Here is a 17,146-nt window from a genome sequence, read left to right as displayed (position 1 = left end):
AGTGGGAGGACCATCTAAGTCCAAGCCTAAAAAAGAGGAAAGGAAGAAACTATACTCTAAGCCTTAACCTTAAGGGTCTAGGGGGATTTCTTTCCATCAGCAGCCATACCAGGGTAGGATCCAGTTTTATGATTGAGGAAGACCACACTTGAATAATGCTTTTCCTCAGATGGTTGTGTACAGGAGGTGCAATTCTTATGGGAAAGAGGGACATTTTGCCAAAGATTGTCCTTCTAACAAGAGTGTAATGATTAGGCCTCTTTCCTAATCTTCACAAAAGAAGGGAGGTGATAGACCTCAGGTTAAAAGGATAGTGTATGTCATGTTGGGAGCAAAGGCAATTAGTTCAAGTAATCTTATAGGTTGAAGTTATTTGATAGCTGGTAGGAGATTATGTGTTTTGTGTGACTTTAGAGACACTCCTTTATGTCAATATGTGTTCAAGAGTTGGGTTTCCCTGTGAGGGAGTTGTACTATGATGTTGTGGTATCTACTCTAGCTTCAGGTTCGGCTAAACATTGGTGTTGTGTGCTAGATGTCCAATGGTTGTAGAGTGTTTTGTGCTAGATGTTCAAAGTCAACCTTATTTGTCTACGTCTATAAAGTCTAGATGGGATCTTAGGAATGGACTGGTTATTTGTCAATGACATTCTTATTGATTGTAGTAAGAAGAAGTTGTTGTTTGCCAGCTCCAAGGAGTTAGAGTTGTTGTCGTCCAAACAATTGTTGAAGGAAGACAGAGAAAAGTCTAAATGTTTCATCATCTTAACTCACTTGGATGTTGAGAAGGGTGATGGAGGTGTGGATATACCAATTATGAAGGAGTTTGGAGATGTTTTCTTGATGAAGTACAAGGGTTGCCTCTTAAAGGAGAAGTGGAGTTCTCAATTGACCTGGTACCAAGTTCAGGGCCAGTATCAATAGCTCCATAACAGTTGGCTCCAACAAAGTTGGCTGAGCTAAAGAAGAAAATAGAAGAGTTATTGGAGAAGTAGTTTATAAGATTGAGTATGTCACCGTGGGGAGCACCAATGTTGTTTGTGAAGAAGAAAGATTTTAGCTCTAGGCTATGTGTTAACTATATCCAATTGAACAAATTGACCATCAAGAACAAGTATCTTCTGCCAAGGATAAATGATTTGATGGATCAGTTGCATGGATTTGTTGTGATTTCATAGATAGATCTAATCCAGGCTATGTGTGAATTATATCCAATTGAACAAATTGACCATTAAGAACAGGTATCTTCTGTCAAGGATAAATGATTTGATGGATCTGTTGCATGGAGTTATGGTGATTTCAAAGATAGACCTGAGACCGTGGTACCATCAGATTCTTGTCAAGGTTGAAATGTTTAGAACAAGTACAAATATGGGCATTATGACTATGTAGTTATGCCTTTTGGTGTAACTAATGCTCTTGTCTTGTTCATGGACTATGGGAACAAAATCTTTCGACCTTTCCTTGATAAGTTTGTAATAGTCTTCATAGACGACATTCTTATCTACTCTAAAACTCATGGGGAGCATGTTGATCGCCTACAATGCTTAGTTTCCTGAGGGAGAAGAAGTTGCATGTCAAACTATCCAAGTGTGAGTTTTGGATGAAGGAAATGTAGCTCTTAAGGCATGTGATATCAACTCGGGGGATAGTTGTGGATCCAGCTACGGTAGAAGTAGTGTTATACCCTACTTTTAAAATTTTAATTTTAATTTTAATTTTAAACCAACTGTAACTCTAAATTAAAAATATTTAAGCTTTAAAGAGGTCCAAATTTGGTCCAAATTTAAAGAGGGACAAAATTACTCAATTTAAAAAAAAAATGGGACAAAATTGAACAAAAATAATGAATATTAGGACTTTATTGAATATAAAAAACTAACACCAACATGTGGCATGATATTGGTTTGACACGTGGACATTTTTTTAAAATAAAAATAAAATTAAAAAAGAAATAAATAATAAAAAACAAAAAAAAAACCACGAAATGACACGTGTCAATTAGTGTTCACAATCCTGAATTATTTTAATGGTGTTAGCAAAAGGGACCAAATTAAACAAAATTGATGAATATTAGGACCAAATTGAACAGAAAAATAATATTATGACCAAATTGATACTAGTTCTCATGTGCTAGAAGTGGAGGACGTTCAAAATAGAGAAGATCTTGGTAGAGGTTCAACTGTTGGTATAAAGGATGTCAGACAAAGCAACTTATGTTAGAATCGTGCAGCGAAATGTTCACGTGTGGACAGTGGACAAAAACTAAGAGGGGATAAATTGGTTTAATTAATAAAATTAATACTTTAAAATTTTTCCCAATATTTAATGTTTCAATTAAAAATTCTTCTCTTTAATGTGACTACAGAGAATAAAATAAAGTAAGGAAAAAAGAAGACTAACACAATGTATTTATACTAGTTCGGATCAAAAAGACTCTACGTCTAGTTGTTAATATCTCAAAAATAATATTAACTCAATCACTAAAAATAAACTTATTACAAATAGGAATAAGAATAGTTTAGGACAGAAAACACCTCTCTTGAAGCCACAAGAGTTGAATACACCTCCCTTGAAATCTACAAGGGATGAACACCTATTTTGAATCACACAAAGGATGAAGACATAAGAGATGAAGAAAAACCTTCGTTGAATCACACAAGAAATGAAAAACTTCATCTACCAACAATTGCAACACTCAATCACTCAAGATCCCACTTGATGAAAGTTATTGCCCTACCCCCACTAGGTTTCCAAAGCCTTCCACAGAGAGTTCTCAAATACTCAAACTTTTCTAACTTTTGTATTTCCAAATGAAAGCCTACCATTTTCTTTATAGAATCATATTTTGAAATTAGGTTAAGAATATGAAAAGTTAAGTCACAATTGTCGTTGATAATTGATTATCATAAGTGATAATTTATTATCACAAAGGCTTTTCTCAAATATAATCATTTTTTACTGAGAATATTGATTATCACTTGAGTCTTGCAAAAATTAAAACTCTCTCATTGCTCTACTGCTTAGGATCTGCCTTTTGACTCTTGACTTACTAATTTAACTCTTTTAATTAAGATACACAAATTATAAGACTTCAACAACTAAACTACTAAAATTTGAAGTCTTCAATGTATCTCTTGAATCCAAGCAATTTTTAAGCTTTAAGTCTTCAACATTTCTCCATGAATCATCATTAAGTCTTCCACATTTCTCCATAAGTCACCATCATCAAAACTCTTTGTTGAAGCAAGATGCATTAACATCTTAAAGGAAAGACTAGTCTAGTCAAAGTTTTCTGGGATAGGAGGAAATATGATTTCGCTTGGGAGTTAAAGGAGGATACGAAAGAGTCATACCCCTGCATATTCTCTGGTAAGACAAATTTTTTAGGTAAAAAATTTTTGTTGTTGGGAGAATGTAAAGGCCTAGAAAATGGTATTCTAGGATAGATGGTGGTTTTAAAATATTGACACCCGATTATGTAAATATTATAATATTTTAGTATACTAGAAAAGTTCATAAACGAGTTTCATTATTTAAAAACTCATCATTCATTCCCTTGCATTGGATATTTTTTATTTGCATGTGTCTTTAGAGTCATCTATATAATTCTTCGCTGACCAATGGTCCTAATGATCTTGTCATATCATTTTTGTGATGTTCCTAGGTATATAAAATACAACCTATGAGTCTGAAGGTATTTTAGGCATCCCTAGAGTTGTTAAGCTATCTCACAAGTAAGGGAAGCTAAATTGCAATTGATTCTATGTTCGAGAAGTTTGGGTGTTTCGTGTGTAGTTGAAATTATGGTTATGTGATTAATTTTGTTATTGGTTGTCTTTGAGCTGCTAAATTTAAGTAAGGACATAAAATTTCAATTTTCTACATTCATTATGGTATTCAAGATTTTGAGGTAATTGTGGCATAATATGATCATGGGTACTAGATTGAGTGTTGCAATTCGTATTTGGTGTATTGGTATGAAACCTGAATTGTATCTTTCTCAGGATTATCTTAAATAGTGATATGTGTTTTACATAATGATTACAATAATATTAAAAGAATGGAAAAAGAATTAAAAATAGCTGCAAACACAATTAAAGACATCATGAAACCAACTTATCAACATCACGAAACGAACTTATAATGCTTTGTCACCTATGCTAACAATTTTAAGATAAAAAAATGAGAAATAAAACCAAAAAATTTAAAATGGGGAAATTAAAAAACCTTTGTCTAAAATAAATTTTGATTAAATGTATATGGAATAAGAGCTATTTAAATAAAAGAAAATAAATTAATTTAGAAATTAAGAGAAATGGAATGAGGGATGAAGTTTGATATAGAAATATATAATTAAATAAAGGTAAAAAAATAAGAAAGGAGAAAATTAAATGAAAATGGAAGAATAAAAAAAAATGGGTTAGCCTTCTCAAAATTTGGAAAGGAATAATAAAAGAGTATTTACTAAAAAAGGAATTAGACAATGAATCATGTTGAGAGATAACACATTTGAGTTGTACTTTTGGTTATGAAATAGTAATAATTACCACAAAAACCATTATTTAAGACATTATTGTCATTCTTTAATTGCTTCAAAAGAAAACAAAATAGAAAAAAATTTAAAAAATCTCTGGATTATATCCATAATCATAACTCAACAATTAGCATTCTTGGCCAATGCCTCACATTCCAGAAAGAAGATTGTGCCAGCTTTGTTCGTTTTTGGTGATTCAACTGTAGATGCTGGAAACAACAACAATGTTAACACACTTGCCAAGGCAAATGCATTTCCATATGGCATTGACTTCAATAATTGTTCCACAGACAGGTTTAGCAATGGCAAAACCTTTGCTGACCTTATTAGTAACTTTTCTACCTTTCCTCTACAACATTGTCTTTGTCCTTGTTTGTTTGAGGTTTTATGTTTCCATGCAAACATAAAAAGGCAATATTAATTATGAGGATTTTTATGCATTATTTATTGTCTTTTTGTAGCTATTAGGTTGGGATTGCCAATGCCACCTCCATACCTAGGTGTGCCCAAAACTGAGAGACATCACATAGTCACAGGAATTAACTATGCATCAGCCGCATGTGGGATCTTGAATTCAACTAGAGTAGTAAGATCCAAAATAAATAAATAAATAAAATAATAATTCCCCACCTATTGATTTCTCAATATATTTTCATTTGTGATGAAGGGTGAATGCTTGTCATTGGACAAACAAATTGAATACTTCACCTCAACTGTGGCCAACGATCTTCAAGGAATCATACACAGCAAAACGAAACTAAGACATTACTTATCCAAATCCATATATCTTCTTTCAATTGGATCAAATGATTACATGTGGAATTATTTCAGGTACCCAAATGGAACCAATAATAATCTTAATCCAGAAAAATATGCTGATTACCTACTTGACCAATTGGCTTCACGTATCAAGGTAATCTTCTGATAATTGTTATGAATTATTTATACTTTGATTACACATAATTTTTCTCAGAGAATGACAAAATTGTGTTTCCTTCATCTTTTCTTGTTTTTTTTCTACAGAATTTATGAATTAGGAGCTCGGAAGTTTGTGATAAGTAGAATTGGTTTAATTGGGTGCACCCCTTCAAATGTTATAAGGACACCATATTCCCAACATTGCAATGATGATATGAATCAAGAGGTTAAACCCTACTCAGACAAACTCCCTACGAAGCTACAAGAGTTGCAAAACATGCTCTCACATTCACTATTCATTAATGTGGACACTTATAACTTCTTCCAGAAAATAAGAAATTCTCCTGATAATTTTGGTATACCATTAATCTCTAGAAAAAGAAAGAAAGAAAATTCTATGAACTATTGTTTGTGTTTCACTTTGATCATAACTACAGTTTTCTAATATTTTTGTTAATTATGTTTTCAGGGTTCAAAAATTATTTTGACTCATGTGTCCAAGGAGAAAAACCTTGTGCAAATCGGAATGAATATTATTTTTTTGACTTTGCTCACCCTACTGAAGCTGCAAATAAAATATTTGCGAATGAGTGCTTTAATGGAACTCAATTATGTTTTCCTCACAATATTGAAAAATTGATTCATGCGCATTAATACATTTGTACTATGTTTCTACAAAAATATATTGTCAACCTTTTGTTTCTATTTTTTTTTTAGTTTGATGTTTACACAAGTTATATTTTGCTTAAAATGTTCTATGTGTATCTGAACAAGTTTTTTCGATCAAAATTAAAAATGATTGGTAATGAATTTTATGAAAATATATTTTATGCAATCATTATATAAAATAATGAATGGTATCTAGTCAAATAGAATAATATTTTTTTAAATATGGATTAAATAAGTAATTACCAAGATGTAACTATTTGTGTGAAAGCTTACAATGCGGTCGATAATGGAACCATCGGTCCCGTGGGACTGATAATGGAACCTTCAGTCTCTTAAGTCCCCATTGGGGATGACCCGTTCATTCCCCTTAGACCTCGACTTGGGGGCTTATGTTCTTACCACATATATAATAGTCTCACATCGCTTAGAAGGTGAGGTCTAAAGCGGTTTAAATACCCCTCCCTCTTTCAACCCTCTAAGGCACCTTTTAAGAACAAAATCATCATAGAGCCGACGTTCCAAAGCGGACAATACCTTAGATGTATGGTGATTCACGGTGATTCTATCGATGAAATTGATTGGAACAATGGCACTCATTGTGGGGTTGATAATGGAACCATCGGTCCCGTGAGATAACGAAACCTTCGGTCCCGTGAGATAACGAAACCTTCGGTCCCTTAAGCCCTCCATTGGGGTTCATCTGTTCATTGCCCTTCCCACCACAGACTCGATAGTCTCACATCACTTAGAAGCCAATGCCTAAGGCGATGTAAATACTCCTTCCTCCTTCCATCTTATAAGGCGCCTTTAAGTACAAAACTGCGACAAAGCCGACATTCCAAAGCAAATAATACCTCAGATGTATGGTGATTGACAACAATTCTATCGACGAACTTGGGATCAGAGCAATATGTAATATTTATTTTAGTAATATTATGGTATTAAAATGAAATACTTTTCAGATATTTTGATAAATTTAATACATAATACCATTGACTAATGGATATATCGAAAATAAGAAAATCCAACCAAATAAATAAAAAAAGTAGAGGAGGGAGAAACAAATAAATAATGGTTCCAGACTCATTAACTTAAGTTTAAAGTGATTAACAACAATAAAATTTATGCGGTGCATAATTTGGCTTCAGATGAATATGTTCCAAGCCATATTGAATTGAATATTATTGTATTTGATTATGAATTCAATAAATTTTATTTTGCAAAAGCTTAAAGCATTGTAGCCTCATTCAACCAAGTGCGAGTGTTATCTAAGAGAGTGTTATCTAAACTTATTGAGGATATAAACTTATTTAAGTATTCATCTATAACTATATATAAAGATGATTTCCTATTTTATATCCACATTTTATAATTTCAATTTTACCCTTTATAATATAATTATTTATTAAATTTTTAAAAATTAACAGTTACTTTTACATGTTTTCTATAAAATTGTTGATCTTCTTTTCTTTTTATTTCCTATTCATCGACAGTTATTTTCTTATCTTTTCTCCATTTATTTCACTTTCTTTTTAATAAATATAAATTTATTTTATATATTAACTTAATAACATACTATATCATCACCTACTAATATAATATCATGCATATTGAACAATAGTTGGAATTGAACTCGTGACATTAACTCGATTATCAATTGTCACTTAATTCACCTAGCTTCTACGACGAGACAAATGATATATCCTGCAACAATTTAATTCTTATTAGGCCACTTTTTTTTATCGATAATAAAAATATTTTAAATATGACAAAAAGGTTGCCTCAATTCATGTAAAGTACAAAAATAGAAAAGAGAAAAAGAGAACCAATATGAAAAATCCATGATATGGCCTCCACATCCTACTAAGACAAAAGAACTAATGTTAGTTACAAAAACATCCATGTGATGATAATATGAAGTATTTAAAGTTAAATTACCTATAATTTTAAATAGTGGTCAAAACTACTCACATTTTAATATAATTATCTATATTTTCTCGTGAGTTGCTTAAAAGAAATAGACAACATTTGTTATACACTCTAGGTTAAAGGAAAATATAACTTAGTATATAACCAACAATAAAAATTCATGGCTTATTCCTATTTTATGTAATGACTTGTAAGTTGTTATCATGTAAGCATTGCCTACTCTATAAAATGATACTGTGAGTTATTGAATCTCAATATCATTATGTAAGGTAAGTGGAAATATGTTATCTTGAGTGAGAGAATATGCAAAATGTTTTATAAGTTACATTTTACCTATCTACTGAGAAAATCATAATAATGTCGTTCATGGTAATGTCGTTCAAAGTTCAAATTTAAAAGTTCAAAATTATAAATATATCATTCCTCATCCAAAATAGTGATTCATACGCAAGATATTCATTAACACTTGATATACTTAGTAAGAAAAAAATTATAAATTAATAAAATACATAATATAACAAGAAAAAAGACAAAAAGAAATAAAATAAGTATTTAATATGTATATAAAATCACATTAGTGCAAATATTGGATATTAAGATGACATGGCGGTTATAATCCACTTGCCATAATAAGTTAAGCAATAATAGAATTGTAAATATGATGAGATTTTATATTACTAGAATCGATATACAAAACCTGCTATAAAGTAGGAGCAGTGACAATTTTATAATAAAGTACAAGACTTTTTATGTCGATTATACTTAGAACTTACATAGAAAGTGGAAATGTATATTTATTTGAAATTTAAAATACATATAATGTGTTGGTTCTTCACTATAACTAACAAAATATCTTTAATTTCTCCCTTTCCACATTGCATCACGTACTTCTAGATTTCCTCCTCTTTGCACCCTTTCACTCTCGCTCTCACAATTCTCTCATTTAGTAAGTGAGTGTTTTTTCTCCTTTATGGTTTTCTTCATTCTTATTCCACATCTCTGAGAATCTTTCTCTATGGTTTTCCAGTACCTAGGTTTTGTTGCACGTTGTTGATACATTTGGGTTTTTCCTATTTCCTTCTCCATACCTAAAGGCTTCCCCTTCCTCCCTCTATATGTACTTCTTCCACCTCCGTGTATGACTTCGCACCTCGCTACCACCACCACAGTGTTTCCCATCAAAACTATTGCTAGTGTCGCGAGCGTCCTTCTTCATAAGAGGTCTTCCAACGACATTAATCTCAAACCACAAGACTCCAAGCCTTGTGTGCAAGGCGTGAAGGTGCAAATGTAAGTTTGAGAATAGTAAAGAAAAATGGCTAGGTGAAGACAAAGAATGACAGGTTTGTGAGCATGTATGGAATTTGCGAGTGAGGGTGGAAGAATGAAAAATTGTGGAGTGTTGGACTTTCTATGCCTGTTATGACAACAACCAGCATAGAAAGTAGAAACTTTTTATATCGATAGTATCTATGTCGGTTTCAGAACTGACATAGAAAACATTTTCTAACCAGCATAGAAAGTCTTCATTGCACTACTGTAAAAGTGAATTATACTTCTAGGAATTCAACACTTAATAATTGATGAACTGGACAAATGCATACATCAATCCTCCATTATCCTCGTGTTCTAACATAGAGAGAGGGAGGATAACACTCATTTTTTAACGGACATTCTAGCTAAATTTAAGTTTATTAATAACTATAAAATTGTGAGTAAGACTTTGAAACTCACAATTTCATAAGATAACAACATTATTTAGCCATCAGAAAGCAGAAACTAAAAGTAAATATCATCTATCATTTGGTATTGAAATGCTCTCTATAGATATCAGGTGCATCTTTTGGTAACTTTAACCTTCAAGCCTTGTTCAATGGTAAGCAACACAAAGACTCTTGGTGTTATAGGATGACAATCCACCACCTGCATCTGAAACCTCCAAAGTACAGCAACTGCAACCATCTTCATTTCAATAAAAGCAATGTCCTTACCCAAACAACTTCTAGGGCCTGCATTGAACGCTATGAACTTGTGAGATGGAATTTGTACAATGTCTCCACTCTCTGAAATCCATCTCTCAGGCTTAAACTCCATGCAGTCATGTCCCCATATTTGCTCCATTCTTCCCATTGCATACAAAGAGTACAATATCATGGTATTTGGACTAACATGGTGTCCACTAGGAAGTGTATCAGATTTGATTGCACACTTATGATCATAGGGCACAGTAGGAAAAAGCCTCAGTGCTTCACATATAGCTCCATGGAGATAAACTAACTTTCCAAACTCTTCCACACCAGAAGCAATCCAAGATCCATCTTGGTCTATGCAATTATCTTTGATCTCTTCAAGAATTTTAGTTTCCACATATGGATGAGTTGAAACCAGCCAAAAGAACCAACTGAGACTTGCACTGATTGTGCCACTTCCAGCAGCAAAAAAGGTAACTGCAGTGTCTCTCAGATACTTGTCATCAATTACTCTCCCCTTTTGAGCTCCTTCCTCCATTAGCACTCCCAGCAAGTCATGATGAGTATCTTCCACTTCTTTGGTGCTTTTGCATCTATTTTTCTCTTCACGCTTGGATGCAATGCATTCATACAAGAATTTATCAAAAATTTCTCTAGCTTCCTTGAACTTCTTCTCTTGGCCAATCTGGAGCCACTCCTGCAACTTCCACAACCACCTTGGTGTGATGTGCCTGTGAAACAATACCTCCTCCATCACAACCGTGGCTCTCTCATAAGCAGGGTGTGAAAGCTGAGTAATCTTGTTCGGAAGGGACTGAGGATCACAACCAAGAAAACAAGAGCAGACAATGTCAAATGTGAACCTCCGAAGGTCAAATTGTAGGTCTACCTCAGTTCCAATCTCGGATGTATGATCAAGAAATGGAATTAGGTCATTCTCTAGCTTCTTCAGAATGGTTTTTCGAAGGAAAGTGTTAAAGGTTTCCCTTTGAAGAACTGAATGAAGTATTGACCTCTCTAGTTTCCATGCATGGAGATTATCAGAGTTAATGATCCCTTCTCCAAAATAATCAAAAATTTCACGCAGATGGGACCCCTTCCCATAGTTGCTGAAGTTCTTGCTTGTGATGTGGTGCACGTTCATGGGATCTGCTGTGAGAATGCAGTTCATGTTTGTGAACCAGGGTCCTTCGAACATCAGAGTACCTCCATGATGTTTCAAAACTAAGATTGTATAATCGTGAATGTTGGACAAATTTTGTAGAACACCAAGTAACATACCCATGATAGGCCAATTTGTAAGGGGTACATCTCTATTATGTCTCCAACCTATGTTGAAGAACATCAAGGAGAGAAAAATTGATACAGACACTACAATATACAAAAACATTATCGCAATTTTTTGAGTTGAAGAAACTGTGTTTGAAATTTGATATTTTATTAAACGTAAAGAAGTATTTGGTGATTTTTATAGATGTAATTAACGGGCAAATCTATTGCTAGGCATAAGAGCTTCACAAATTTATTGGTTGAGAGTTTTCCCCAAAGTCAAATAATTTATTAAAGCATCATGATTCGAGGGAAAAATTTGGTAATGATCATAATGAGATGAGAAAATTTCTTTCATAGTGACATCTAAGCTATTGTGAAATTTCTTTAGAAATTTTCGTTTTATGGATTATCCAACTTTTTTTTTATTTTTGTATAAATATTTTGATGTTTGATTTTTCTGTTGGGTGATTGTCACTTCTATCTTCTTTGTTTGTTAATTCATTTTTTTTTCCTTGATGATTTTCTAAACTCGTGGGTTTTTTCCTCTTTAAAAACAAATTGATTGATGAATTAAAGGAATTTGGAGAGAGAAAGAATAAATTCATCAACAAGTTAGAGATAAAATATATGGAAGTAATAATATCGAATACCCAATAAAACATAAATGTTTAACAGAAATTCAATTAAAAATCTAAATTTATGAAATACTTAAAATTTAATTAATAAAAAAATATATAATAAATGGTAATAATCCAAGTGAGTGAAAGAGCTATTACCAACTAGAAGAGAATTTCAATATTTTTCTATCCCCTTTATGAATCAAAAGCAAGGATTATTACTCACCCATTCATGAAGTACTCAAATATTTCTTTCAATTCTTCTAAGCAAGTATGTCGCCCAGACCCTTTTAAGCGCCACACCTGTGTGATTTTACCTTTGATTCAATTATCTATTCTAGAATGTCTCTCACACACCCTTGTTGGTGTAGCCAAATATCTTCTGGAAAACCTCTAATACAATTATCTACTAGTGTATCTCTAACACACATGTGGTTGTAGGCATACCTCTGAATTGAACATCTAATGCAATTTTCAACGGTAAAATGTCTTCCACAAAATATGTTTTCTAAGCAATACAAAGAAGTGCAAATGATACATAAGTCATAGTATGATTTACTAATGATCCCAAAATCAACAACGGGTAGCACCACAGGGAAGACCATACAAGCCTAAGGTCATAAGAACACACTGTGGTTCTCCAGTTCCTTCCTCACATTTGTAGATTTGTAGATGGAGGAAGGAACAACGAACGTGAACTTGAAAAGAAGGTTAAAAAAAAAAAATCCTCTAGAGAGAGTGGATCTACTATGCCAACACGATTTTAAAGAATAATTTGATACCATATTAAACTTTAGAAAATAAGGATGGAATGGTATGTTTATGATACAATACAAGTATACAAGAAAATATCTCATCAACAACTAATTTTAGTGATAAAAAATTGTTAGTCAGTGTAGTATCTAATTTAGATACCAATTTATAAAATAAAAAATTAGGTTTAATTATTCGGGTGGTACTTACTTTCGTAGAGGTGTGTCAATCTGGTACCCGTTTTTAAAAAAATGTCAACTGCATCCCAACTTTTAAAAAAGTGCTTCAGTTAGGTACCTTTCAAACGGAGTTGACTAACACCGTTAACGACATGCGACGTGTCAGTCTTTGAGTTTTTTATTTTATTTTTTATATTTTTTTGAAAAATAAAAATAAAAATGTCACATGTCAGGTTCCTGTGTGTGACACGTGGCATTGCAATGCCACGTGTTAGTGTCACTACCAGGTGTCATTCTGTTGATCTTGATTTAGTCTCCATATATGTCTTTTTGTTTCAATTTAGTACCTACTTATGTATATTTGATTCAATTTTGTCCCAATTTTTTTTAATAATTAAAATATTTTTTTAATCCATTTTTTATAAGATTAAAACTAATTAAGTATATATATTTTTACAAAATTAAGTACACATATTTATATTAATTCTCTCAATTTCAGACCAAATTTATTATTTGTATAAATGTTATATGGGGACTAAATCGAAATCAACACAATGAAATTTGATAGTGACACAATGAAATTAACAATGTCACATGTCACACATAGGGACCTAACACATGGCATTTTTTTTTTTCAAACAATTAAAAAAAAAACTTAAAAAAAAAAAAACACATACTCACACGTGGCACGTCGTTAACTGTGTTAGTCAACTCCGTCTGAGAGGGACCTAATTGAAACACTTTTTCAAAAGTTGGGATGCAATTGATACTTTTTTAAGAGTGGCTACCAGATTGACACATATCTACCAAAGTGGACATCATCCGAGTAATTAAACCAAACAATTATTGGTTACTAAAGATACAAGGTTTTGACTACCAAATAAATTAGTTTCTAAATTAGTCTCTAATTAATTACTGACTAATTTAATGATCGGTTATAATTTTTTGTTTATGATAATGACTATTTTCGTAACTAATATTTTTTTATATTTTAAATTAATATCAAAATTGGTCATTGATTAACAATTTGTATCATTAAAAGTGATTATTATTTAAGAATTTTCTTGGTGTTTTATTTATAAAGAATCAATACAATAAATAAAACATATTAATATTCTCTAGGAACAAATATAGACTAGAATAAATAAAAATGTTCTTAATAAGACAATGAAGATATTTCTTTTTTATCATTATGTATCCTAACCTCAACAAACAACTAATTGCATAATAATAATAATAATAATAATAATAATAATAATAATAATAATAATAATAATAATAGAGATCCAACAAAGCATAAAGAAAATATACTTTATGTATTTTGGTAATTATTTTTTATTATAAAATTATACAACAATTTAAATTATATTTATTTTTTATTAACAGTAGTATATTTAACATAAATATAATTTTTTATAAATCACATTAAATTAACTTTTAACATATAGTTTTTCTATAAGTTCTTAAAGTGATAGACACAGTGTTGAAAATATTGTTGGCAAGGAGGAGTTCCATCTATTCCCCCAATTTTCACAATAAATACTGCAATATAATTTGAGACAAAAAATTAGTACGGTCTTTACAGTACAATAATTACATCCAAAAATGGCTACACTCATTCCCTGCGCAATAATAATAGTTTGATGCGCTTCTACCTTCCAACCACACTCGCTAGGACCCGGATTTATTTGATGTAACCAAATACTTCCTGTTTAAAATGATTATGATTCCTCACACGTTATTATCACACTTAAAAATTCTCATTATGAGATTTTTTTTTTAAATTTATTAAAAGTTTTATAAAAAAAGTTTTTTTTTACTATTTTTTTAAGAATCTTAATTGGTAGGTAATTTATTCAAAATTATAAAATTTGTAAATATTTCCTACAAAATTTATAAAGAAAAATGTTTTATACAAAATATTTTGCAAAAATATTGGCATCAATTTTCTGTAATTTCTTTTTCATAACAATTTATAAATATTTCCTATAAAAGATATTTCAAAACAAAATTTACAAGAAATATAAATTTTTTTAACCGCACATAATGTGTTAAAAGCAACTTAGAAGTTGTTATGGAATGAAAAAGAAAAAAGTTGAGATATTATCAATCAAATATAGAAGATCAAGAAAATGATTACCTTTAAAATAGATTAATGTAGTTCAAATAAATAAGTGAAAAAGTTTATATACCTATAAGGAAAAGATGAAAAAGTTTGAAAAAGAAAAAGTGAAATTTGTCATGCGCATAATGTTAAAATTTCTTTATCAATAGTGTTTTGTTTATTTTGAAAAATCATTTTTTTTAAGAGTTCAGCCGCATTACAACTATTCAAACATCTTAGTAATTGCATATAGTCATCGGAAATAAAAAATATAAAACTAAGTGGAAGTTTGCAAGATTGATTAGAGCGAAACACTTAGTTAGGAGGAAAATCTCTTGCACTTAAATGAGAATTTTGATGAGAAAAATTGTGTTGATTCAAAACTATGAAATGAATTTGCATTTGGTGTCTTGTTATTTTTAATGCACACCATTTAGTACTTGAACAATGCCTTGAGAATTGATATTAGTTATTAGGCCAACTAATGCAAAAATTGTTTTTAACCAGTATGTACAAACTGATTTTGTGCATTGTTTAGGGACAAACAACGATTTAAGTTTGGGGTGGTGATAAGTGTTTAGAATACCTTAATTTTCACATAAATTTGACGCTTTTCATGCTTTAATAGATCATATTTTAAAGTAAACAACTTATTTTCACATAAAGTAAACACTTAAGTAAATAATATGCAAAAATGCTTTTAATTCTTATAAGAAGCAAAAAAAATATGAAATTGATGATTTTTTAATGATTTGCAACAATTTCTCAGAAGAATTAAAAGATTATGCAACTAAGCCCAAAAATCTAGTGTTGAGTTAGTAAGACAGCCAAGGAAAGATCTAGAATGTGATTGTTGAACCATGAGAACATAGTGTTGAGTGCTAGTAAGGAGTTTACGAAAGATGTAGAATATGACTTTTGCAACTGAGCCACAAGAAAATAGCATTGAGCACTAAAGGTAGTGCATAACTTAAGCAACAAGAAAATGACGTTGAGCACTTAAGGTGGTAAAGAAGAAAGAAAACCCTCCATAGAAGGAAACCTCAATGACTGAGCGCCAAAAGCTAGAGTTGAGCGTTGGTGAAAATTTCTATAAATATAGACCTCATGTGTTGGTTTTAGGTATTAAGTGTAGTAGTAAATAAGTAGTTGTAGAGTAGAAATACAATTGTGTGAGACTAGAGAGAGATGTTCTTATTCTAAATCCTATGTCTAAATATTGTTGAAATGGCATTTTAATATTCTGAGTATTGAACTTTCCTATACTGAGGTTGGATGTAATTAAATCTAATTCTCTATATTGTTACCTCTTTAATATTTATGTATGTCCTTTTATTCAATAGTTTCTGATTTGGTGTTCAATGTTTGATGAATTGACAACTCATTTTATTTCACTAATTTGGATTGAGTTGAAAGACTGATCTTAAACTATGGTCTAATCAAGTCATATCATTCTTGTTAGAGGCTTGTGCATGATCTAGAGGGTAGGTTGGATATAAAGTCCCACACTTAAGTAAATAATTCATTCAACCAAGACTGGAGGAATCACACTAGTCTGAAGTTCTTAGGTTCTAGGTTTCAAGAATGGACCTAAATCTACCTTAGAGTACTTCCAAGACATTAAATGATTTTCATATTAAATAGACAAGATTAGTAGTGGTGCAATAGAAGAGGATAAGATGAAATTCAATCATAGACTCCACTTAACTCAATATATATAATGTATACTACTATCAATATTTTCCTAAAGAAATCCAAAAAACAAACTACCAATATACTTGTTAAATACATGTGGATACGATAACTCCCATTTGGCTATACTAGAACTGACTTGGTGTACTTGCCAATAGGTCACACAACTAGATAACACTTTTAAAATTTGACATTGTATGATATTGGGGCTTTTTGGAGCTTAAGCCCAATGAATGTAAAATTCTCAATCAAAGTGACCCCAATAAGAGTGGTTACTACAAAAACATATCAAATCGTTGAATCAAGAACGGTGCAGCGTCCCAATCACAGTAATTGACTTCACCATAGTAAACGGGAGAGAACGGAAATGACCTAGTCACAAAGGAAGTCTCCTTCACCTAAGCAGTGTGAGAGAGTTGTTGAAAGTCAACACTCAACTCATGAGCTCATGCCTCACTAGCTAAGGAGGATAGGGAATTTTGAGTACCACTTCGAACCGAAGGCGG

General features: G+C 31.5%; 2 protein-coding genes across 2 annotated transcripts; one reads left to right on the top strand and one right to left on the bottom strand.

Annotated features, from left to right (window-relative positions):
• The first annotated feature begins 624 nt into the window (after positions 1-624).
• On the top strand, positions 625-6,109 carry LOC114173608 (GDSL esterase/lipase At1g29670-like). The gene is made up of 7 exons (XM_028058095.1): positions 625-896; positions 1,242-1,363; positions 4,669-4,866; positions 4,999-5,123; positions 5,205-5,448; positions 5,557-5,811; positions 5,925-6,109. Exons 1-7 carry the CDS (start codon positions 625-627, stop codon positions 6,107-6,109), a joined length of 1,401 nt encoding a protein of 466 aa, XP_027913896.1.
• A 3,484-nt stretch (positions 6,110-9,593) lies between these two features.
• Positions 9,594-11,446, bottom strand: LOC114174307 (alkane hydroxylase MAH1-like). The gene has a single exon (XM_028059133.1). The coding sequence runs from the start codon at positions 11,411-11,413 to the stop codon at positions 9,884-9,886; it is 1,530 nt and encodes a 509-aa protein (XP_027914934.1). The 5' UTR covers positions 11,414-11,446; the 3' UTR covers positions 9,594-9,883.
• Between the last annotated feature and the right edge of the window lie 5,700 nt (positions 11,447-17,146).

Source organism: Vigna unguiculata, chromosome 2, assembly GCF_004118075.2.
Source record: "Vigna unguiculata cultivar IT97K-499-35 chromosome 2, ASM411807v1, whole genome shotgun sequence".
NCBI lineage: Eukaryota > Viridiplantae > Streptophyta > Magnoliopsida > Fabales > Fabaceae > Vigna > Vigna unguiculata.
Note: the sequence above shows the minus strand (reverse complement) of the source record. Positions and strands in the feature narration are given on the sequence as shown.

What these genes read in the sequence shown, in the direction of transcription:
- LOC114173608 (XM_028058095.1), top strand. Translation starts at nt 625, where the DNA reads ATGGACTGGTTATTTGTCAATGACATTCTTATTGATTGTAGTAAGAAG. An exon ending in GGTTGAAATGTTTAGAACAA is followed by an intron (nt 1,364 to 4,668) that starts GTACAAATATGG and finishes CTCAACAATTAG; the next exon opens with CATTCTTGGCCAATGCCTCA. An exon ending in AAATTCTCCTGATAATTTTG is followed by an intron (nt 5,812 to 5,924) that starts GTATACCATTAA and finishes TTATGTTTTCAG; the next exon opens with GGTTCAAAAATTATTTTGAC.
- LOC114174307 (XM_028059133.1), bottom strand. Translation starts at nt 11,413, where the DNA reads ATGTTTTTGTATATTGTAGTGTCTGTATCAATTTTTCTCTCCTTGATG.